This window comes from Canis lupus, chromosome 1 (genome assembly GCF_003254725.2).
Source record: "Canis lupus dingo isolate Sandy chromosome 1, ASM325472v2, whole genome shotgun sequence".
NCBI classification, from domain to species: Eukaryota; Metazoa; Chordata; class Mammalia; order Carnivora; family Canidae; genus Canis; species Canis lupus.
The window spans coordinates 88,647,109-88,671,674 of NC_064243.1; the positions used below are offsets into that span (position 1 = coordinate 88,647,109).

General features: G+C 41.3%; 1 protein-coding gene and 1 long non-coding RNA gene across 7 annotated transcripts in view; one reads left to right on the plus strand and one right to left on the minus strand.

Annotated features, from left to right (window-relative positions):
- LOC112644762 (uncharacterized) overlaps positions 1–21,742 on the plus strand; it is a 30,694-nt gene extending 8,952 nt beyond the window's left edge. Inside the window, exons 3-4 of the long non-coding RNA XR_004807171.2 lie at positions 1,705–1,770; positions 21,628–21,742. This is a non-coding gene — a long non-coding RNA (uncharacterized LOC112644762). The remainder of the gene's footprint in view (positions 1–1,704; positions 1,771–21,627) is intronic.
- PIP5K1B (phosphatidylinositol-4-phosphate 5-kinase type 1 beta) overlaps positions 1–24,566 on the minus strand; it is a 300,641-nt gene that overhangs the window by 157,176 nt on the left and 118,899 nt on the right. For 5 of the 6 annotated variants that reach the window (XM_025423372.3, XM_025423371.3, XM_025423373.3 and 2 more), the window contains one exon: positions 21,593–21,661. In XM_025423372.3, coding sequence (XP_025279157.1) covers positions 21,593–21,661 — 69 coding nt within the window. Of the gene's footprint in view, positions 1–8,363; positions 8,528–21,592; positions 21,662–24,566 lie in introns of those variants that run through there. The other variant, XM_025423377.3, reaches the window with a different exon arrangement.

Here is a 24,566-nt window from a genome sequence, read left to right on the forward strand (position 1 = left end):
GTCAAAGGTAGAGGGAAGCTGATTTTTAAATTCCCATCATCAAGAACAGAAGCCTGAGATAGTGAAAGGGGCACTTCTGCCACTGTTGGGAAAAATGATCCCCTTACCCAAATAGACTACAGAAATTTCTCCAGGCCACATACTCTTCTGATACATTTATTCCACAAGCAAAGCCATTTCTAAATCAACTCCCTAAAAAGATGTCTAAACCCAAGTATCAGATAAGTCATAGATTCCCTTAGGCCATAATTTCTCAACCTTGGCACCATTGATATTTTATTTTATTTATTTAGAAAGATTTTATTTGAGAGAGAGGGGTGGGGTGGGGGGGCAGAGGGAGAAGAAGGCCCCCCCCACTGAGTAGGGAGCTCAACATGGGACTCCATCCCAGGACCCCAGGATCATGACCTGAGCTGAAGGCAGATGCTTAACGGACTGAGCACCCAGGTACCCTGCCACTGACATTGTAGACTCGGTAATTCTTTGCTGTGTATGTGCGAGGCTGTCCTGTGCACTATATGATGCCCAGCAGCATCCCTGGCCTTTATCCCTAGATGCCAGCAGCATCACTTCCTCCAAATTCATAATCAAAAGTATGTCCACGCATACTTGCTCCCTACATGCTCTGAATGGAGGAGAGGAAAAATTAGCCCTGGTTGAAAAACCACAACTTCATCGAAGTACAAAACCATCATAATATAAGCCAACATAAATCAGCATTTTCTTTATGGTGAATATACGTTGCTGCTTATGTTGTCTGCGTATATGCTATTTGTGTTCACGGAATGCTGTGTATTTTAGGTTTATCAAGAACTGTGTCTTAAAACTTCACAGTTGTTTTAACTCACATTTTGTTTCATCAAGCCAAATGTAAAACACTAGTACTGAAGTGATTTAAAATGAAAAAAACAAGGGGTGCCTGAGTGGCTCAGTCGGTTAGGCATCTGACTCTTGATTTTGGCTCAGGTCATGGTCTCAGGGTGGCGAAATCGAGTCTTGTGTCAGGCTCCATGCTCAGCACAGAGTCTGCTTGTTCCTCTCCATCTGGTCCTCCTATTCGTGCACGCTCTCTCTCTCTCTCAAATAAAATTTAAAAAATGTAAAACAAAAAATCCAATGATGGATCCTGGTCCTTAAAAAAAAAAGGCAGCTGGCATCATGCATCATGTGTGTACAAACAAGCCTGCCCACCTCCTCAGCCTTCCGCACAGGCATGCACACGTACTCACAAACCCAGGGGCTGCTGTTCCCACAGCAGATGACACTCTGATTCTCAAGGGCAAACCACACAAGGAATGTTTGAGCCATCTGTGCCTGAGAAATGCCCAAGTGAAAATTGATACGAAGGGCATCTCTGGGGCGAGTGGCTTGGTCTGGTCACCCTGAGCAGCTGTCAAAGACACTGCAAAAAAAGTGCAAAGTATGGAGAAGGGCTGAAGACCCAGATACTTGCACCCAGAGCTCCAGCTCTGCTTCTTGCACTCAGCACACTCTTGGCCAACAACTCAAGTATTTGCGCTTCTATTTCCTTATATGTTAATGAACAGTTTTCTCAGAGGCATTTCCAACTCTCACAGTCTAAGTTTCTAAGAATATAATGCAGACAAATGTCACTTCCACCCACCCCACAATCCTTCTCTTTTCTAAATTAATCATTTCTGCTATTTCCACCTTGAGTGACGGTGATGATTTTCATTTCAACAGTAACTGCAAAACTGCAGAGGATATCCACTCGACTTTCAAGAAAACAGATGAATCCTGTCATCGGAGGTGATGATCTTACTCCAATTTTCTGCCCAAGATTAAATCTCTGAGGATAGCTAATGTTCCATTTTCAAAGAAATATTAAAAAGATCCATTCAAGTTTATCCAAACTCCATGCTGGAAAAATACCAGTCCCATGGTACATATGAAGTCACCAGCATATTTCTAGCCCTTGATCCCAATCTAGACATCACTTGACTCTATACCCCATGTAGAGATTTTTCCATCTATCATTTCCCTTTTCTGGACATGCTTCATAAACATGACCTGCTTCTGTAAACACCAAAGAAATAATAGGGCAAATGGTACTGTGGGAGATGCATAATACAGGCAAGGAAGGAGACTACCTCTGGCAGTGAGCTCAGAACTGGATTTTAAAAACTGTGTTCAAAGACTGACTGGTTCATGTTATAGTAGGACCATGAGCCATCCTTGCTTCTCAATCATGAGGAAAGCACCAGAAGTCCTGTTTCATGCTTCCACCTTGTAAAACAATCTCTTATCTATGTAAGTTTATCACAGGGAGATTTAGGTCTTGGAGGTGTCTTTATTACACTTATTGATTCAAAGGAGGGGTTAAATAGAACAGGAAGGGAAAGAGAGGAGGAAGAGGAGGAGGTCGAGGAAGTCCAGATGTGAGACTGTCTCTCCTCTCCACGCCTCAGGAGCTCAATCAGTGTCTGTTCAGAGTCTCAGATTGACAGTACGTGCTACAGGGATGAGAGTGCTCTAGGTGCACAGAGGAGGACACGGTTAAATTCTACTCTAGGACACAGAACGATGGACTCCAAATATGGTCACGTCCTAACAAAACTTGTGAAGCCTAAAAGAGTATGTTACCTTAGAAGGCACAATATTACAAGGTTGTAGGTGCAATTAAGGTTGCTAATCAGCTTGAGACAGGGAGATTGTCCTGGATTACCTGGATGGGCCCAATATAGTAACATGAATCCTTAAAAGTGAAAAAAGAAGAGGTAAAAAAAAAGGGGGGTGAATGAGATACAGTGTGAAAAGATATAACTAACTGCTCCTTGGTGGCTTGGAAATTGAGAAAGGGGCCATGGGCCAAGGAATCTAAGTGGCTTCCAGAAGCAGGGAAAGGCAAGGAAGTAGACCCTCCCCTAGAGCTTCCAGAAAGGAATGCAGCCCCTTTGACATCATGATTTCAGCTTGGTTGAGACATGTATTGGATGTCTATCTTACAGAACTGTAAGATAATAAATTGTGTTGTTTTAGGCCACGAAGATTGCAGTAATTTGTTACAGCAGCAGGAGGAAACAAATACACAAATTTTAAAACACCCAAATGCTTTTAGGTCCTGTCTACACAAAGCAGCCCAACCCTTTCACTCTTTGCTGCACTAATTCCAAAGGAAAGAATCTATCTATAAATAAGATGTTCTACTGGGACTTGTCAGGAGTGGCACAGACTACACTATTGTGCTTTATTACTGCTATTGTTTTAAATACTTTGAGAGAAAGAGAGAGAGAGAGAGAATGAGAACTCAAGTAGGGAGAATGGTAGGCTATTTATAAATAAGATGTTCTGGACTGGGACCTGTCCAGAGTGGTTTGGACAAAACCAGTTTTGTCATTGTTTGTTAAAAAATTTTTTTTATTTACTTGTCAGAGAGAGAGGGAGAAAGAGCGCGCAAGCAGGGGAAGCAGCAAATGGAGAGGGAGAAGCAGGCTTCCTACTGAACAGAGAGCCCCGACTCAGGACTTGATCCCAGGACCCTGGAATCATGACCAAAGCTGAAGGCAGACACTTAACTGACTGAACCACCAAAGCGCCCCTTATTGTTTTTTTTTGTTTTTGTTTTTGTTTTTTTTTTTAAATAAGTAATTTATTTATTCATGAGAGACACACAGAGAGAGGCAGAGACACAGGCAGAGGGAGAAGCAGGCTCCATGCACCTGGAGCCCGACGTGGGATTCGATCCAGGGTCTCCAGGATCGCGCCCCGAGCCAAAGGCAGGCGCCAAACCGCTGCACCACCCAGGGATCCCCTTATTGTTGTTTTTAAGGCAAAGGTCACACATACCTCCCCGAGACAGCTTGTGAAAAGCATTAACTCTTGGGATAATTTCCACACAGATTACTCTGGTATGGGGGAAAGGACAGCAGGCCTATTGGAAGAAATTCTAAACACTGCACCAAATTATAAGCAAACTACAAATACTCTATCCATAGACTGATACCAAATCCAAATTAAATAATATTTTAAGAGAAACACAGTTTTACTATTTTCAAGTACTGAGAGTATCTCAAAAGCTGTTTCCACTGATTGCCTTTCCATGGTCTGTTAAATCAATTATATACAGAAGTCAATACTCAATTAAGATTTTAAAGAACTCTTTTTTAAAAAGATTTTATTTATTTATTCATGAGAGAGAGAGAGAGAGAGAGAGAGAGAGAGAGAGAGAGAGGCAGAGACAGATGCAGGCTCCACGCAGGGATCCTGATATGGGACTCGATCCCGGAACTCTAGGATCATGCCCTGGGCCAAAGGCAGGCACTAAACCACTGAACCACCCAGGGATCCGAAGATTTTAAAGAACTCTTAATAAAACCAGAGTCAGAAAGAAACTTTCTCAATATGGAAAACAGTTCTTGAGTTAAATGACAACACTATACCATTTCCATAGTACCTCCCAAATGTATATGGCCAAGAAAGTTTTACTTAAATAGCTATTAATAACCCATGTGTGCCACAAATTATACTCTGGAGACAGTACAATAGCCATTTGTCTTTTAAAATCATGGACAAGGCAGTCCTGTTATCACTAAGATTCTTTGATACTATTTTGGAAAATCACACTAGTAAAATAAGACAAGAAAACTAAATACAAAATATTGGTTAGAAGGAGAAAAATAATTTACAGATGATATGATTGCCACCTATCATACCCAAGAATCAATCATGGACCTAGGAGAATAGTTTAAAAATAAAGTTGGCAGTTTATAAAGCAAACTCACATAAGTCAAGAACTCACACATTCCCAGCTAGGAAATGTAATGAAAAAAAAAATCTTATTTGTAATAGAGGGAAAAAAAAAACCCCATAACAATAAGAACAAAAAGAAAATCCCACATAAATTACTTAGGAAAATTTTTAATAAAAAATAGGTACAAAGTCTCAGAAGACTATAAGTTACTGAGGAGCATAAAAGACAATAAATATACCATAAAAGACAATAAATATACCGACATTTAACTCTTGGAAGGGAAGACCTAACAGTTAAAGATGCTACTTCTCTCTAAAATCACTAATAAATTTAAACCAATTTCAACAAAGATCGCAATAGCAATCTTTTTAGAAGCAACAATCTTAGAATTCCGAAGCTTAATTAGAGGAATTAATGTAAATATAAATTTTTGAAAATTAAGAATTCTTTGGGAAGTCTTACATTATTATGAATATTATAATTTAAACAAAGCATTTCCAGTATAACATTTAAAAATGAGGGCGAAGACAAAAGCCTTTAGGGAAATATTAACAAATCCAACTTCATAAAAGCCTGGATCAAAAACAAAAAAAAAACAAAAAAAAAAAAAAAAGAGAGAGAGAGAGAGAGAGAGCAAAATTAAAGACTAATTTAAAACAAGAAAAACATAAAATTAAAAAACAACAACAACAAAAAATACGGGCAGCCGGTTGGCTCAGTAGTTTAGCGCCGCCTTCAGCCCAGGGCGTGTCCCGAGATCGAGTCCTGATCCAGCTCCCTGCATGGAGCCTGCTTCTCCCTCTGCCTGTGTCTCTGCTTCTCTCTCTCTGTGTCTCTCATGAATAAATAAAATTTTAAAAAAACATTTGCAATAAAAATGCAAGCCCTTAATATGTAAGTAGCTCTTATAAATGAATGCAAACTGAGGCATTTTCATCTAGCTAGCAGAGATTCTTAAAATGAATAGGGCTCAGTGTCAGAACCTGGGAAAACATGCACTTTCTTAAATCAGCTGGAGGCAGTGTAAATTGAAAACTTTTTGAAAGGTAAGTCAGCAACAGTGCTAAAAAGTCCAGGCCCTGTATAACATGATTCTGTGAGGTCACAGACCAATCCCCTGTATTCAAGGCTATAGCCGTGTTGCCTAATATGTATAGGTACTCAGGTTTATCTACTGAGTGAGAACATGTGGTGGGCAAACAGATATTCTAAGGCCAAAGATGCTGTTTGAGGCCACTGGGTACCCAATGATCTCTGGTCCAGGTGACATTGGGGAGGATGAGTTTGGGCCAATAAGCAGGAAGGCCGTGGATGGTTATAACTGTTTCCTATTCAAGAGTAGGCTGCCAGTTTAAATTCTTCCTTCACAAGGATGGAACCCTATGGATAAAGGGCTGTGGCCTGGTACCCTAGATTCAGCCAGACTCTGCCCTGTGCACCAAGAGATTCTGAGCACCGTGGCTGCCCCTCTGATAGGCACAGCTACTTCTGTTCTGTGGAGCCATCTGGCTCCCAGCAAGACACCCTTTTCCTTGGCTAGGTCAATCATGAGCTATATCATGCTAGGTAGCTTCTTCTCACCCTTCAGGAAACTCATGTGAAATAATTCAGGACTTCCATTTTCCGAAAAAACCCCAAATTTAAAAATTAGCAATATATGTGTCAATGGAGGTATCCCATATGCTAATAAAACTTGCTTAAAAATAAATGTATGAACAAAAAGTATGGAGGTCAGCATCAAAGCAGGCCAACTTGGCATACCTCAAAGTCCAAAAGGAAAGAGAAACTTACTGTTTTTATTACATGGAATACTTCCCTTGGAAAACAGGATTTTGCTTATCAAAGCAGAACCTCAGAAGACTCCATCCTTTCTGATTTTGTTCACAAATGAAACTTCAATGCTTCAAAGGCTCTTTTGTATTTACAACTTTAAGACACCCCTAATTTATAATATCAGTTATATCTAAATTAAGTGTTCCATCAGACATCAGGCGATGAAAAGGCGGAACAGATCTGTCTCTGAGTTTATCATAATTAAGTTAAAAATAAAAAAAAATTCTTAGGGGATGACTGTGCCACTTGTGCTGCTTTGTTTTCTGAGATTTTCTTTAAAACACATGCAACACAAAGTTGGACATGCCCTCCCCACCCCCAACTTCCCCATCCTGTAGTCTTGAGTGGCACAAGCTCACCCCATTTTACTGCATTCTACAGCCTTGGAGAGAACATTTCATTTCCCCCTGGGGAATTCTACTGGCCTAGGAACAGTAGCTACAACACACAAAGGCAAAGAAAGATGAAGAGAAAGGACTCTTAGAGCTTAAAATCAGTTTCGTAAAAATAAACCAGAGAGATGGTTAAGCTACAAGACTTTTAATTTTTACTTAAATAAAATGGAAATCAAGGAAAACATTTTTCCTTGTTTTCCAAGGAAACTTCCTTGTTTTCCATAGGATACTTTTTTTTTTTTGAGGTGTCTTTAATAACCAAAAGTTAGATTTCCTTTGGCCACAGAGTCCTACTGCTCTTTCTAAATAACTTATCACCTCAACACCCAACAGCAAGGACTGCCATCCACAGAGACCAGGGTCCCAAGCCATTTGGAATTCCAAGGTGAACAATGTGGCAGCATGTGAAGGTGAAGTAAAATCTGTTCCTTCACTAAGTATTGAGTTCCAGCTGGTTGGCCAAGTACTTGTTCTTGTGGGGCTTACATTCCATGGGGATCTAGTGACAACAGTACCAATTTAATATCTGTATAGCCAACTATGGTCTTCCGAGTGCCTTTTCATCCATCATCAGATTCACTAGTCAAACCATACTGTGGCATTGCTCTGCTCAGACATTACCTGTCCTGCATGGGACTGAGCTCATAAACAGCAGAGCCAGCCTGGCAACCCAGCCAGGCTCCCTGTCTCAGCTCTGCACTAGTGAGGGACGAAGGCAAAGCAGGAGGGCCGGGGCTCTCATCACCACCGCCTGCCTCTGGGTCCTGACTGCAGGTTTAAAGTCTACTTCATGAGGTTGTAGCTGCTCTGAAAACTGCCAGGCTTTTACTCCCTCTCCTTCCCTTTGAAATAGCAAACCTGAAAAATCATTGGTCCTGTGTCTTTCATGTTACACAGAAAAAGATGTTTGGTATGCTACTGTGTTCGAGAAATGGGCTGCCAACCCCTCCTAAATTCTGATTCTCCCTGACAGTAACTGGCACCCACCTAGGGGCAGCCTTTAACTTAGGAGGGCAGCCCTCCTAAATCCTGATTCTCCCTGACAGTAACTGGCACCCACCAAGCGGCACCCTTTAACTGAGGCAATATCTAGAAAGAATGGAACCTTTAAGTGATGGAGTTGGGAAGAGACGGCCTTTTAAAATTCACTGCTGAAACTCTTCCATACACTCAGAGCGGCCGATTGTAAGGCGTCTGCAGACCATAGACAAGGGGACTTAAGGATGCCAAAAGATTAATAGTCAACTTTTAAAGAGTCATGCAGTGACCGGAGAGAGACATAATCGCTCTCATCTCTGACACATAAAAAGCCAAAAGAACTGAACTGGGCTCTTTCAAAGCGTTCTTTCTCTGATCCGAATACCCAAAGTGCAAATTCCACCCCCTTCTCCCAGCACCCCCTTCTTCCCTCCAGCATATCTCACCTCTAATTGCAGATCTGGAACTGTAGCTCAAGAATATATCTCTCTGGGATGTCTATGACAATTTTAGAATTAAGAAGAAAAAAGTGATACATCTCTTGAACGTTTGGTGCCAGGCACTGTATGGGACCCTACGGATGTCAAGATGACTGGGCAAGGCCCCTGCTCTCTAGCTACTCAAGATGCAGTTGGCAGGATATAACTGCAAGCTATTACTACAACACAAAGTCATTCATGATATAACAGGTCAAGTGCAGGGTGCTGAGGGAGGTCTGGGAACATGTAACCAACAGTCAGTGCCTAGGAGCGTGTAGATGGGCGATGACAGAGCTGTTTCTGGAATGAAGACCTTCTAGAATGATCAGCATGGACCTAAAGGAACAGGGATGCACGTATCCAGTGTGGCAGGAGTTAGGTGTGTGCTGAATAGCAGAAGATGCGAGAAGACAAGCCCACTGTGGACAGACTCTTTATGGATGCCTATGCTGTGCTTCAGAGTATGGATTTTCTCTGTGGGTAATGGAAGGCCGATGGAAGACTACGTGTATGGGAATGAGTCGGCCAGCTTTGTTTATTTCAAGAACATAACTCTATGAAGGAGAGTCTTAAGAGGTTGTATCAAAATGTAAATGTTTCCCAGTCCTGGGGCCTCTCCTCCATCTAACTCACCAGTTCCTCGGGAATCCACAGCTCAACAAATAGGAGGGTAACCTTGAGTTCCAAATCCACCTTTCTCACTATCAACTAGATACTCCCCTTCGATGGCTCAAAATGTCTTGGAACTGACATGTCCAAATTGGAAGACATGATTTTCCTTCCTAAACCCTTCCTTATACCACTCCTCTTCATCTTGATCAATGGCCACGACATCCACCCAGGTGCTTGGGTTAGATTCCAGGGATCATCAAACATTCGGTTCATGCCCTCACTCCCATATGCAACCACAAGCAGTCCAGCCTACTATATCTCTCAGCTCAGGCCACCACCTATTTCTCTAACTCAGGATTTCTCAATTTAGCACTAGATAGTTGGGGCCAGATAGTTCTTTGTGGCGGAGCCCTATCCTGCACATTGTGCAATGTGTAGCAGCATCCCTGGGCTCTGATCTACATGCTGGCCCCACCTGCCCCTGGTCCTCCGCAAGCTGTGACGGCACTGCCTTGCGTTCCCTGGGACATAATGTGGGGCTCAGGTGAGAGCCACTGCTCTCACTGTCCTACTTCTGCTTCTTTGCTCAAGATCCTCCATCACGCTTGGCCTCTCCCTCAATTCCCTGAACCCATGAAGCTCCTTCCTGCTTCCAGGACTTGGCAAATGCTGTTGTCTCTGCCAAAGAAATTCTTACTTCTACTCTTCTGTTGGCTGGCTCCTTCTTGCACTTGCAATCCCAGCCCCCAAGTCACTTTCTTAAAGAGGCTTCCCGAAATCCTTCATCTAAAAGATAGCAACCGGGATCCCTGGGTGGCGCAGCGGTTTAGTGCCTGCCTTTGGCCCAGGGTGCGATCCTCGAGACCCGGGATCGAATCCCACGTCGGGCTCCCGGCGCATGGAGCCTGCTTCTCCCTCTGCCTGTCTCTCTCTCTTTCTCTCTCTCTGTGACTATCATAAATAAATAAAAATTAACAACAACAAAAAAAAGATAGCAACCCTGCTCTTATTTTCTTCACAGCATTTTTTAAATGGAAGGATTATTGACATATAACATTTACGTGAGTTTCAGATGTACAATGTAATGATTTGATATTTGTAAATACTGTAAAGTGACAATAAGTTCAGTTGCCATCAGGCACCATGTAGAGCTACAAAATTTTTTTTCCATGATAAGGACTACCAAAATTAACTCTTAGGAACTTCCAAATATACAATGCAATATTATAGTCAATATAGTAATATATACTGCATATGCAATACATATTATATAATATTATAAAATAATATAGTTGTAACTACCATGCCATACATTATATCCCTGTAACTTATAACTCCCAAGTTTGTACTATGGATCCCCTTCACTCATTTTGACCACCCCAACTTTCCTCTCCCCTCTGGCAACCACCAATCTGTCCTCTGTATCCATGAGTTCTGTTTTGTTTTGAGATTCCATGTGTAAGTGAAATCATACACTATTTGTTTTTGTCTGACTTATTTCACTTAGCATAATACCCTTAAGATCATCCATGTTGTCACAAATGGCAAGATTTCATTCTGTTTTATGGATGAGTGTATTCCATTGTGTGTGTGTGTGTGTGTGTGTGTATGTGTATCACATCTTTTTTATATCCAATGGACATTTAGGCTGTCTGCATATCTTGGCTATTTTAAGCAGTGCTACAATGAACATGGGGGTATATATATCTTTTTGAATAAGTATTTTTGTTTTCTTCAGATAAATAACCAGAAGCTAGATCATACGGTAGCTCTATTTTTCAATTTTTAAAGAACTTTCATAACTGTTTTCCACAGTGGGCTGCACCAATTTACATTTCTACCAACAGTGCACGAGGGTTCCATTTTCTCCACATCCTCACTAATGTTTGTTATTTCTTCTCTTTTTGATAAGCATCATTCCAACAGGCGTGAGGTGTGGGTTTGATTTGCATTTTCCTGATGATGAGTGACACGAAGCATTTTTTCACTTGGTTGGCTATCTCCCACCTTCTTTGGAAAAATGGCAATTCAGATTGTCTGCCTATTTTGTAGTCATCTTGCTTTCTTTTGTCATTGAGTCACATGGGTTTTTATATATTTTGGATATTAACTCCTTATTGGCCATATCATTTGTAATATCTTCTCCCATTCAGTAGGCAGCCTTTTCATTTTGATGGTGGTTTCCTTCACTGTGCAGAAGCTTTCTGGTTTGATGTAATCCTATTTGTTTATTTTTGCTTATGCTGCTCTTGCCTTTGGAGTCAGGTTCAAAATATCACCGGCCAGACCAATGTCAAGGAGCTTAGTGTCTTTATTTTATTCAAGGAGTTTTACGGCTTACATTCAAGTATGCAATTCATTTTAAGTTAATGTTTGCACATGGTATAAGAAAGTGATCCAGTTTCATTTTTTGGCATGTGACTCTCCAGTGTTCCCAGCACCAGTCACTGAAGAGGCTGTCCTTTCCCCACTGTATATTCTTGCTTCCTCTGTCATAAGTTGATTTACCATATATGTGTGGGTTTCTTTCACAGGACTTTAAAAGTTAGTAATTGTTTTATTATGTTTCCTTCTTCTGGTTTGTCTGTACCATAAAAATGAAAGCATTCTTAGGGCAGGGACCACATTTGTCCTGGCGTCTGCTCTCCCCTCAAGGCCCAGCATGGTGTCAAGCTAAGTAAGTATTTGTCAGCTGGATAAATGAATGAATGCACGGACATACAATCAAACGCACATCTTATATCCCAGATATTAACCACATCCTTAAAAAAATGACAAAGTCAGAGCATGAAAAAGTAGCTTGGGAGAAATAGAATGTCACCCGGACAGCCTATATGTCAGCTAGGGGCTCGATAACCTAAAGCTCCCTGATCCATCATGCACAGGATACAGAAGCACATCTTGGATGAGTAAAAAGCACTCCCATCAAAGTAAGCATGGGTGATGATCTCACTGAGAAAACAAGCACAGCCAGACCTAATGAACAGTTAAAAAGTTTCCTTATAACCGAACCCACTTCGTGTCTCTGGGTGTCTGGACATACATATGTATTGGGGGTTAAACAGAAAAGATAAGAGCAGAGCGAGAATCTCAATTTTATAGTCCTCAGAGACCACAGCTATCTTCTTTTGCTTCTCTCCTTGATGATGATGCACTGAAATGTCTCACGGACAGCTTCTGCGCAAAGGGCTGGTCTTATCTGCCTTGTGTGGTACAATAAAAGCCACAGACACAGGATCTACAGACAGCGAACTTGCCAGAAAATACAGGTGTACCATCTGGAGAAACTTGACTCCCACACAGGAAAATAACTTTCAAAGTATTCACCCTCCAACCCAATGCTTTCTTTATCAGATCTTCTGAGCTATGGAAGCAGATTATTAGTGAGTTATTACTCCTCCTGTGACAGCCTGCAGAACAGTGAGGTCTGAAGCGTGTTCTTCTCCTAATATGACAGTTCAAAATATATCACCCCCTCCAAATGGATGTCAATTTTTAGTTTTGGGCTCAAGAATGATTTTTTGAAATCATCACTTTGTCATTTTATTTCCAGAGTTCCACACAATGCCCAAGGATCAGATGGTTTTTCATTTCAAAATTAATATGTAGTTTCTAGTCATACCCCTTTTGAGGGTACAACGCAGATTCTATATTCAGTGGAGAAACACACTCTGGACAAGGCAAGGTGGCTTCTGAACCACTGAATGGAGGAAAGCACGTTTGAAAATTATTCAGTTTTATTTTGGCCCAATTCCAAAGGTGGCTAGTTTCATTTATACCACTGGCCTCCACCATTCTAGTGGATAATTGAGAACGTTCCATTTTAATATCATAGGTGCCACAGGCTTCAGAAAATACTGCAGTGGTTTGGGTCTGACACACCCCAGGGAGAGATAGTTGGGGTTCAAATCTCAGCCTTACTCTGCCACTTACTTGGGTGCCCTGGAACAGCTAACTGAACCTCTTTGTACCTCAGTTTTTCATCTATAAAATAGCAACAAGGTTGTTATCAGATTAAATGAGTTAAGAATTCTTAAGTGCTCAGATAGATGTCTGGCATATGCTAAGCACTCAATAAATGTTGCTCTTATTATTAACAAAGCTTTTAAAATTGCTTCCAATTGAAAATAACTATGCTTTTCTTTGCTGAATTAACAGGTTTCTGGCTAGAACAGCTTGAGTTCAATAAATTAGATTCTCCTAGCGACTAATGATTCTAACCCCATAAAACAGTAAAAATTCTGAATAAGCACAAGGCATATATTTTATTAGTGTTTGTGCAGTAGACAGAAGACTAGAACCTAACTTATGTTGCTGGTCTTCTTTTCTGGAATCCACAATAAAGAATTCTAGAAGTTTTCTTTTCTATGTTCTTAAGCAATTTCTAAGAGACAACTTTAAAAATCTCTGTTAAGTGATTTGGGAAGGGAAATGGGATGGAAGTGATAAAAATGCACAAGGGAAATGGGATGGAAGCGATAAAAATGCACAAGCTGGGGTCCTTGGCTGGCTCAGTCAGGGGAGCATGTGACTCTTGATCTCAGGGTTGTGAGTTCAAGCCCCATGTTGGGTGGAGAGACTATTTACAAATTAAATCTTAAAAAAAAAAAAATGGACAAGCCATAGGCCTTAGGTCAAGAGGCCTGAGGTCCAGATCAGAATCCTGTTGTCCAAACTGTGGAAAGAAGTGTGCAGGTCATCTGGGCATATTAAGCCTTTAAATTTGAAAGCAAAAGCTACATTGTGCTGAGAGCAGGAGCTCCAGCTCAGCTGGCCCAGCATGCTACGGAAAACACCAGCCTCCACACCTGCCATGCACACTAAACCCAACAATGGTGTGGTGGTTGTTGCCCTGAAGAAAGTTGTGCAGCAAGTTTAGGGTGTTGTGGGGACACCAATGCAATGTTTATTAGGATCAGGGACACACACACACAAGAGATGGCAATTCCATAGTTAATCAGAATGCAGTAGTGCGGCAAACCCGGGTGGCTTAACACATAGACATTCCCTCCAATGTGAAGGTCAAAATAGGCCACTTAGAAATGAACAATGCCAGGGAACACCTTGATAGGATGGTTTGGCTTCTCCTCCTACTTGAAGCTGCCTGCTGTTTCTGCTTAATTACCTGAAATGTAGCTGGGAAGTCATAAAAGCAGATCTGTAATCACTTGCTTTAGGACTTAGGAAGAACACAGCAACACAGGTGATACCCTACAGACGCTGCAGGGTTTGGAGGGAAGATCTGCACAGGTGGGTGGATGGTAATGGTATATAATTCCACATGCTTCTAAATCTACTGGGATTATTGAAAAATTTCCCTTCCCTGAGAATGATGTAGCTCATCTGCTTGCTGCTCAATTAAAAAACACAAACACACATACATAATGGCAGTCCACCATCAGGAAGGAGCACATCTTTCTCTTATTCTGAAACCATGGCTGTATGGAATGCCAGAGTCCTGCTCCAGCATGCACTGTCTGTTCTCCCTGCCCAGGCCAGGTGGAACCAGCACCAGGATGCTACTGGACCAGTCTCCTCATGAGCCCAGCAACCAGGATGCTAACTGACCAGTCTCCTCATCAGCCCAGCACTGGGGGAGGCAATCACACCAGCTGCCTTGCTTGGTACTAAGAGAACTAATCTGATTGGAAATCAGAGGCTGAGGGATCTTGCTTTTTCTAATAAAGACAGTGATTTCACACACTGGTATTTTACTTTTTCCAGGATGTGTCTGATCCTCACTCCACAGTGAGGCACTCAGGATACGTATTAATGACATTTCATCAATGAGAAAAATGAAGATTCAGATCAATTAGAGAAAAATGCCTAAGATTTTACAACTAATACCTAAAAGAGTGAGACTCACATCTACCCTCTTCTTAAAAGGATAGTTTGGTTTGGGCAAGGTTTTTCAGCCCTGCTGCTACTAACATTTCAGTAATTCTCTGTCGTGGGCACTGTCCTATGTGTTATAGGATATGGTATGGCTGGGCTCTACCTCCTAGATGCCAGTTGCACCAGCGCAGCAACTGTGACCATCAAAAATGTCTACAGACAGACATCACCAAATTTCCCTGGGAGGGCGTGGGGGGAGGGGGGTGGTGGTTGAAAACCATTGGGTTAGAATGTTTTGGATGAAGGTGACTAGGAATAACAATCAGAATGCCCAAGGATCACTCTTCCTAGGGACTACTGTGGTTGCTTTTCATGAGAACTGCTGCCCAATGCACAGAAAAACATGTCTCTGGTTGAGCTGTAGAGTGGAGCTCTACCAGGGCACAAAGCAAGTATCTGGTTTTATGGAGGTGATGGCCCTCTAGCTTGTGAAGGGAAGGACAAGCAGTCAGGGCATGGGACACATGGCAGCCCCTACTCCCATCTTAAAACGTTATTTATTCAATTTCTGAACAGGTAAGACATTCATGTGGTTCAAAATTAAGCAGATCTACAGGTATATACAGACAAGTTTTCCCCAACTCAAAATTTCCACCACCCAGTTCTCCCTGGAGGCAACCAATGTTACCAGTACCTGTATATGTTCCAAGAAATATTTCATAAAAGAGCTTGTATTTAAATAAATGCTCCCACTTAGATCAAAGTATCTCTGAGTCGTTACCTTACCTATGTTTAAAAGATCATAAAAGTCATCTTTTCTTGGCATGATGGGCTGGCATTCTTCCCTCTTAACCTCATCACTGCCTACTTCCCTGATAGGCAAACTGGCTGGACACTGAAATTCATTGACATCTAAGGCCTTGAAACACAGAACACAACAAAATGGAAAAAACCACGGAACCCGGATCAAGGACACTGGGTCCTAGTCTGCTATTCTGAGTGCTGCCATCAAGCGTGCTGGTCATGGTAGAAAATAGGTAGAGAGAGTGATGGGTGGGTCACTGATGCCAAAAGCAGGCAATCCTTCCCCACCCTTGGGCAGCCTGCAGTAGTCATCAAAACCAGAATCCCCAGCAGGTTGGGGGCGCTATTGTGGGCCACCCCAGGATGGAAGGAGAAGTAGAAGGTGGGGAGGGCAAGAAGCCTGGAATGCTCATCTGGGGTGGCATCTTGAGAGAGGAAGAAATGCCAATGGTGGCAGTAACAAGTACCTGGGGCAGTCTGTGCCAGCTGACTGGTGAAACGATGATCAATTCCAATGAACAAGTCACCAAACTGGGACATCGCATGGCCAGAGGTTTTAATCATCTCCCTGACAGAGAACAGCTAGAATCACTGGGATAAGTCAATCACTCTGACGTCTCTTTGTGTTGTAAGAGTGGGGGAGGGGTGGGCAATTTCTTCACATAAAAAACACGGAAAACTGAGATCTCCAACATCAGTATTTTCCCGGGGCTGAGAACTTTCTTAAAGTGAACTGATTTCCAAGCTTCAGTGTCCTTCTAAGTTTCTCACCTTATAAAAAAAAAGTCTTCCTCAAATTTCTGTTTTTCTATCAGTAGTAGCACATTTCTAGTAGTTCTTCTGGAAGCTTTCAGGTCAACCTTCATTGTGATTTGTACTATTATTTCTTCATGTCATTCATCTCCCAACCAACGTCATGGTACCTCACTGCCTGGAAACGCACTGCCCAACATGGTAGCCACTAGCTACGTGTGCTTATCTACATTGAAATTTAACTACAATTAAAAATTCATTCTTCAGACAAACTGGACACAGATCCCAAAGCTCAACAGCCCCATGCAGCTTGTTGCTAGTGTCTCAGCGCAGATTACAGGACATTTTCAAAATTTCAGAAAGTTCTAAGGCAAACTCCATAAACTAGCTCTAGAGGCTACCTGTCACTTAGAGCCAAGCCATCCCCCCAAATTTGCTTGTACTTTCCCTAAACACTGACACTTTGTCCAGGCCAGGCTCTCCTGTCCCTCTACCAAATCACATTCAGCTCTGACTCTCTGTGCTCACAAATGAGTAGGTAAATCAATCCGCAGTCACCGAAGGAGTGGGATTTTCCAACGTGCCAGAAAGCAATGAGGCATCTATAAAATTTGTTTCCCAGCAAAATGCTCTTGCTAATGAACAAGTTCAAAAAAAGGTCTTTTCCTCAGAAGACTGGAATAAGCTTTGGGCTCGTCAGCACTTGCTAGAGGATTACGTGAAATGCCACTTGGTTTGGCATGTAATACCATTTTGAGTCATTATTTAATTTTTTCATGTAGATCTTTTAGTTTTTGTTTTTGTTTTTGTTTTTTTTCCTCTTGAATTAACTGTAAGGTCACAGAGGGCAGGGGACCAGGTCTTGTATGCATTTCTTTTGTATCCTCCTTTCTTCCCACCTCACATCTTTACATAAACAGGGCAAAGGTTGCAGGCTGGCCATCGTGTAAAGGTCAAATGTGATCAGTAGTTTGTTGCTTTACCCAGAGAGGAGTTCTGAAAAATTTTCCATCAGTTTGCCAACCTTTAAAAATTGGGAGGTGTTGCATCAGAGCGCACATTTTGGTTTCTTGAAAATCAGTATGTCTGGCAACCCCGGGGAAGCACTCATTCATGGGCTCTATTAGATGGCGTCAAGTGCCACCTCCCCCTTTAAAAAAAGACACATTCTCCTGTTTATCACTTTCTCCCCCCAATAGTTCACTCCTCTGTTACCTGCTTGGCTGCTGTAGGCTTTTGTGTTTACAACTCTTTCGGAAGACACTCCATAAATGAACTGGAAATGGAAATACTATACTCTGTAAACACACCCAGGCAGCCTTTAATGCTTGTCTGAATGGGCAACCTGTTTGTTTTAAGCAGGTTAAGTCAAAATTCTTATTTCAGCTATTAGCCTCACCCACTGATGTTAGCTATTCTTTGGTTTATCAAGAACTGATAATGAATTAGGAAAATGGGCAACTGAAATAACAAGGAGTAGTCGGCTGCGATAATCATGCAGGTAATCAAGACTCAGAGGACGGCACTGTTCCATGAACACTGAGTGTTCCCTAAACACATGGAAATCCCAGCACTCGTGATGCTGAGTCGTGCTGGCAGCTGTCCAATAAATCTGGGGCTTGACAGAGGAAGCCCAAGCCTCCTTGTTAACTCTAACCCATAATGATTTCTCCTCCATTGAATCCTTTATTATAAACTACCAGGTTCTAAAGTGGTTTTCAGGTCTTGTCCCTCCCACTCAACCCTGAGTTCCTTATAAACTCTTTTGATACCCTTCTCCTGTCCAGCACATTAGGTCAGGGGCTTCTTAACCTGGATTGACTTCTGTCAGAGGCAAAAACCCAATGGGCTGTCAAAGCTCCATATTAAAACGGTGTGTTCCTCATGGTCAGGTCTTTAGGATGGGGAAAGAAAGGTAACTTCCAAGTATTTGTAAAAGGGACAATACCTTTTTTTTTTTTTTAAAGATTTTATTTATTTATTCATGAGAGACACAGAGAGAGAGGTAGAGACATAGGCAGAGGGAGAAGCAGGGTCCCTGCAGGGAGCCCGATGCGGGACTCGATCTTGGGACCCTGGGATCATGCCCTGAGCTAAAGACAAAAATGCTCAACTGCTGAGCCACCCAGGTATCCCAAAAGGGACAATATTTAATGAAATGTACGGTGGCCTTGATGACACTCAGCTAGTCTGCTAATTACCTTCCCAGTTGTTTGTCATTTGCACATTGGCGTAGCACAAATTTCATGTCTTCATTAAGGTCAAGGGTAAAAAGTATTAAGCTAGACAGGGTCAACTCACGTACCATGTTGGCTGAGACAAGGCAACAAGGAAGCAAAACTACCATTCATTGGAAATGTTAGTCCAACCAGGTACAAGCCCAGTAGTCGTAATATCCAGGCAATATTTCTCTACCTTGTCTGAAAGGATACCATGACAATGTTCCTGGCACCATTAAATAAAGATTCATTAAACTTGAGAATCCTCCTTATCTGAGAGTAATTTAATGACTCTCTCGTAATAGAAAATGTAGTTAATTTGACATCAACTATACCTTGATGAACCTCTGCAGGTTTGTAGAAGACGTGTGTTTCCGCTCTAAATGTACATAAGCCATATATTGACTAGTCCATGCTCAAATTATGTGGAGGAGCAGTCCCACATCTGGTTTCCAGAATGTACTTTCTCCTGATTGCTGAAAAGAGGGATGATATTTGTTTCTCTCCTGCTTCTCACTAAAGCCTTCCACTGTCCGGATTTTTCAAAGCTCATACTCGGTGTTTCTCTGTCCTAACTTGAATTTTTTTCACTTGAGAAATGGTTCATCTGGGCCTAGAGACAGACACATTTCCAACAGCTAGTGAGACTCTTATCACCTCTGGTAACTCCACTATTAACACCTCCGGTTTGAAGATCTCTTTGCTTCATGGCAAAGACTTAAATTGAGTAGTTCAGCTGAGCTGTTACCTGTGTAAAAACCACACTTTCTCTGCATAGTCGCTACTTCTTCCTCTGCGTATCAACACCCTATTTATTAAGGGTGATAGACTCAGGCATTATATTGTCTTTTTGGTGCATTTCTCAGAAAAGCTAAAGACCTCTTTCCTCCACTGCTTATCTTCCTCTTAAAATCAGAGAGATCATCCAAAGATTCCACTGCCACTACACGTTAAAAAAAAAGAAAATTGTTGGCCTTTTTCTGTCAAGTTTCTTGTATCTTCTCTTATTTTTTGGAATCATTTGTAATCTTCATATCTGATTTTTAGTTCTTATCACCCTACCAACACCGCTGAGTCAAATATGCTATTAGAGGCATTAATGAGAGAATCAGAGATATCCTATTATTGAAAACTTCCTTTATCAATTTGTGAACAAGACAAACTCAGCAGACTCTAAGATCTCCTGGTCACATTCCTCGTGTTACTTCTGCATCATGGAAGAACTCCTGTGGGTCAGAGGCCAGACAAGAACCACAGCACATCCGGACGGTGACTGAGAAAACCACCCGAAATGGATCTCAAACAGGGATAGGCTGGCAACTTGATCATCTCTCTGCCAGTTCTCATGCTTGACTCAATTTACAAGGAGTCTTGGGTAAGTGAGATGGGATTTGGTTTTCTACCTGTGTCTACAAATAAGTAACAGTGTACCATTGCCTTTGGCCAGATTCACAAATTTTATATAACCAGACACTTTTGAGCTCTTGAATCTTCCCCCTACAGCAGCTCCCTGGTTATAGTTCTATGTTCAACTGAGTAGGAAAGCCAGAAGGAAAGATCTATCAGGAAAAAAGGCATATCTGCCCATATGAAAACAGAATTGGAAATATCATGTTAATTCCATGACCCAAACATGTGGTTGGATCAGATGGTTCATGTACTTTATGACAAAACTTAATGCTAGCGATCCATGAAAGAATAAAAGGCAAATGGAAAAATTAAGATAGATTAAACCTTCAATACACAAACCTCCTACTCCCAAGAGGGAAGGAGGGCAAGGACTTTTAGAAGGAAAATGTACAGTCAATTTAAAAGGCAGGAGCAGTGGTGCCTGAGAACATATACTCCTCCAGTAATGTGTCTGAACATTTGCTTCCTTGCCAGGAGCCATGAATTTATCAAAGTCAAAGAGTTGCAAGGTAAGATACACTGGAAAGACTGGAAGGGGATTTTTGTTGCAACGACCTGAAGACACGGAAACTGAGAGGCTTAGAATGGAATGGGACAGAATTTCATGTTATAATTTTTTTTCCCAAAATACAAAGATAAGAAAATGTATAAAATTTTGGTGGGAAATAGCAAGTCAATTAAAAGATTAACATACTGGGGGTGCCTGAGTGGTTCAGTCGATTAAGCGTCTGCCTTCTGCTCAGGTCATGATCCCAGGGTCCTAGGACTGAGCTTCACTTTGGGCTCCCTGCTCAGTAAGGAGCCTGCTACTCCCTCTCCCCATACCCCTCTCCCTCTGCTGGTGCTCTTGCTCTCTCTCTCAAATAAATAAAATCTTAAAAAGAAAAAAGATTCAAATGCATACACAGAAGGGTCTTCTTAGGAATTAGAAGGGTCTTCAAATAACTCCCTTCTGTCAATGTTCTATAGCACAGTAACTGTAGTAGGGAGAAAAATGCCCCCCACCCATTCATCCCTGCAAAGGTGTCCATGTCCTAATCATTGCAACCCATGAATCTGTTATATGGCAAGGAGGAGTTAAGGATGCAAAAGAAATTAAGGTTGCTAACCAGCTGATTTTAAAACAAAGAGATTATTCTGGATTCTCTAGGAGGGCTCAAAGTCATCACAAGTGCCCTTTAAAGTGTCAGAGAGTTACAGCCTGAGAGAGATTCAGCTGGTCTTTGCTGGCTTTGAAGTTGGAAGGGAATCATGGCAGTCTGGAGAATTTGAACAAGATAAGGGGACAGACTCTTTCCTAGAGCCTTCAGGAAGGAATGCAGTCTTGTAGACATCCGGATGCTGGCCCAGGGAGACCCGTGTCAGCCTTGTGACTACAGGATCATACATCTGTGTTGTCTGAACCCCTGAATGTGTAGTCACTTGTGAGAGCAACAAGAAGCTAAGACAGTAACTTACATACAACTGCTCTAGAGGAAGAAAAGGCCTAGGGTAGATTAACATTCTAAGCAATGAAAATGTTCCTCTTTCTGGGCTAAAGAAAGAAAATGAAACGTCACTCACCTTTTTATAAGTTTTTTCTTCATTCTGTTTTCCAGGTGTGGCATCTCCATTTTCAGCAGCAGACGACATCTACAAGAGCAAAATGGGCCTATTTGAGTTCACAACACTACTGTGAAATGCTATAGGCTAATAATATCGTTAACTGGAGAATCCAGTTTGGTTAATGATGTTTTTGTTGTAATTGCAGTTGTTTCCAAGAAAGGAAGAGAATTCTTAGAATCTAAGGGAAAAAAAAAAAAAAGAATCTGTGTCTCCCAATCTCTCTGAAATCAATCTTGATCTCTAATTCATTTTGATAGCATACTTCACTGGCTCCATATGCTCTCACAATGGTGGTATGGAAATGGTGGACCTGGTCTAAACCCAGATCATGTGTACAAGTTTCTTTCTATAAAGTCTTAAAAAAATTTTTTTTCTGATTAAAGATACTTCCTGTAAAAGTATCTGGAAAGTACCAAAAAATATAAATCAGAACAAAAAAGTACTCAATTCTACTGCCCTCGGGTAACTCTACTCTCACATTTGGGCATATTTGTTTCCACCTTTTGTTCTATGAACTTCTGTACTAAAAATATTAGGATACTGTCTGTACCCAGCAGTTTTCAATGAACATTTATGTAATATGGATTTTCCCATTTGATTATAAATATTCATTGTAAGAATAGTGATTTTTGTCTAGTTGCCAGAGACACCATTGTGTAAACACAACTGTGTGTTAATACATCATTTAATAATGTTAATGGTACAGGATAGGGAGGTGGTCCAAGGGATTCGCTTCTCCAAATGATACAACAGTAATTACTTGGGGCTTCTATTTTTGTCCAATGTCAACACTTTCTTAGATTCCTAGAGCTACAAGGTCATTAAAAAGCATTTTAGTAAATTTCTCCTTAAGAATATACCCATTTATGCTATTATCAATGAGTGGGAGCTCATTTTGTTACACGTTTAGCAGTGACTATTATTTTTAATTATCCTTGTTAATTTCCTAGGTGAAAGAAATCATCTCTTGATATTAATGTGCACTCCTGAAAATTATTGGTGAAGGTTAACATGGTTGGCATATCCTTTTTTAGCTCTCTGTATTTCTTCTGAGTTTTCTATTACTGTGTCCATTTATCTACGGGGCTCTTAGAGTTTTAGTTATTGATTTTTACCTATTATGGTTATTGTTACTAGTGTTTTGCTTATTGATTTTTATGTATCAAGGTTATTAATCTGTCTGCAAGCACATTATTCATGTTCTATGCTGCTTTCATTTTATAATTATGACATAGAGTTCTACATTTTTCGCACTCAATATTATTCCCTTTGTGACTTCTTCCAATGTTTTTAGAGCAAATATATATACTTTTTAATCATTAGGATGTATCAGAGCAAATACATTCCTTTCACTTTTTAATGCTAAGATTTTTGTGTTTAACTTTTAATTCATCCGAATTTTTAAAGCCAGTTGGCTTATATGGTAAACAAGGATAACTCCATAATCAGGGAACCATGACACATAAGGGTTTTATCTTTAAAAAATATTTATTTTTGAGAGAGTGAAAGAGAGAGAGACAGCACAAGCAAAAGGAGAGGGAGAATCTCAAGCAGACTCCGTGTGGAGCCCCATGCAGATCTCGATCCCACAACCCCAAGATCATGACCTGAGCAGAAACCAAGAGTCAGAGACTCAACTGACTGAGCCATCCAAGTGCCCCAGGTTCTTATCTTAAGTAACATGAAGAGCATCCTATACACCAAGGAGGGGTAACATTTCTGACCTTCTTATAAGCCTCTGAAGCACATGTTTTTTTTTTTTTAATTGAGGTATAAATGACATATTAGTTTCAGGTGTACAACATTGTGATTTGACAAGTCTATACATTAGGCTGTGCTCACAAGTGCAACCACCATCTATCATCACATAACACTGTCGCAATAGCAATGACTCTATTCCCTACGCTGTGTCTTTTATATAATGACTTACTCCATCACTGGAAGCCTAGAACTTCCTCCTCCTCTTCATCCATTTTACCCATTCCCCCAACCCTTCCCCTCTGGCAACCAGTAGTTTGTTCTCTGTATTCATGGGTCGGCTTCTGCTTTTATTTATTCATCTGTTTTTTAGATTCCCCATATAGGTGGTATCATTTGGTGTTTGTCTTTCTCTGACTTATTTCACTGAGCAAAATGCCCTCTAGGTCCATCCATGGTGTCACAAATGGCTGAGTAATAGTTCATAGTATCTATCACATCTACTTTATCCAATCATCTATTGATGAAGACTTAGGTTGTTGAAGCACATTTTAAATTTGGGGCTTTTAATAAATACAATGTGTGTTAAAGCTAAGAATTTGCTAGCCATTTGGGGGTGCCTGGGTGCCTCAGTTGGTTAAGCATCTGACTCTAGGTTTTGGCTCAGGTCATGATCTCAGGGTCGTGAGATGGGCTGAGCCCTGAGTTGGGCTCTGAGCTGGCCATAGCATCTGCTTAACATTCTCTCTCAACCTCTCTCTCTGCCCCTCCCCCACTGCTTACATGTGTGTGCCTATACTCTCTCTCTCAAAAAAAAAGAAACCCATAGAATTTGCCAGCCATTTCTCTGCAATGGAACTAAATGGCTGACTTTATTTTTTATTTTTATTTTTTTTAATTTTTATTTATTTGTGATAGTCACAGAGAGAGAGAGAATGAGGCAGAGACACAGGCAGAGGAGAAGCAGGCTCCATGCACCGGGAGCCCGACGTGGGATCCGATCCCGGGTCTCCAGGATCGCGCCCTGGGCCAAAGGCAGGCGCCAGACCGCTGCGCCACCCAGGGATCCCCTAAATGGCTGACTTTAATTTGACAGGACTAAAAACCATTGAAGAAAATTAAAGAATGGATCATGGCAACCTTACCAGACCTATTACTCCCCACCCATCAAAGCATTCCTTTAGATAAATTTACATTTCCATTTGTGTCCAAGTAACTAATTGGACTATAATCT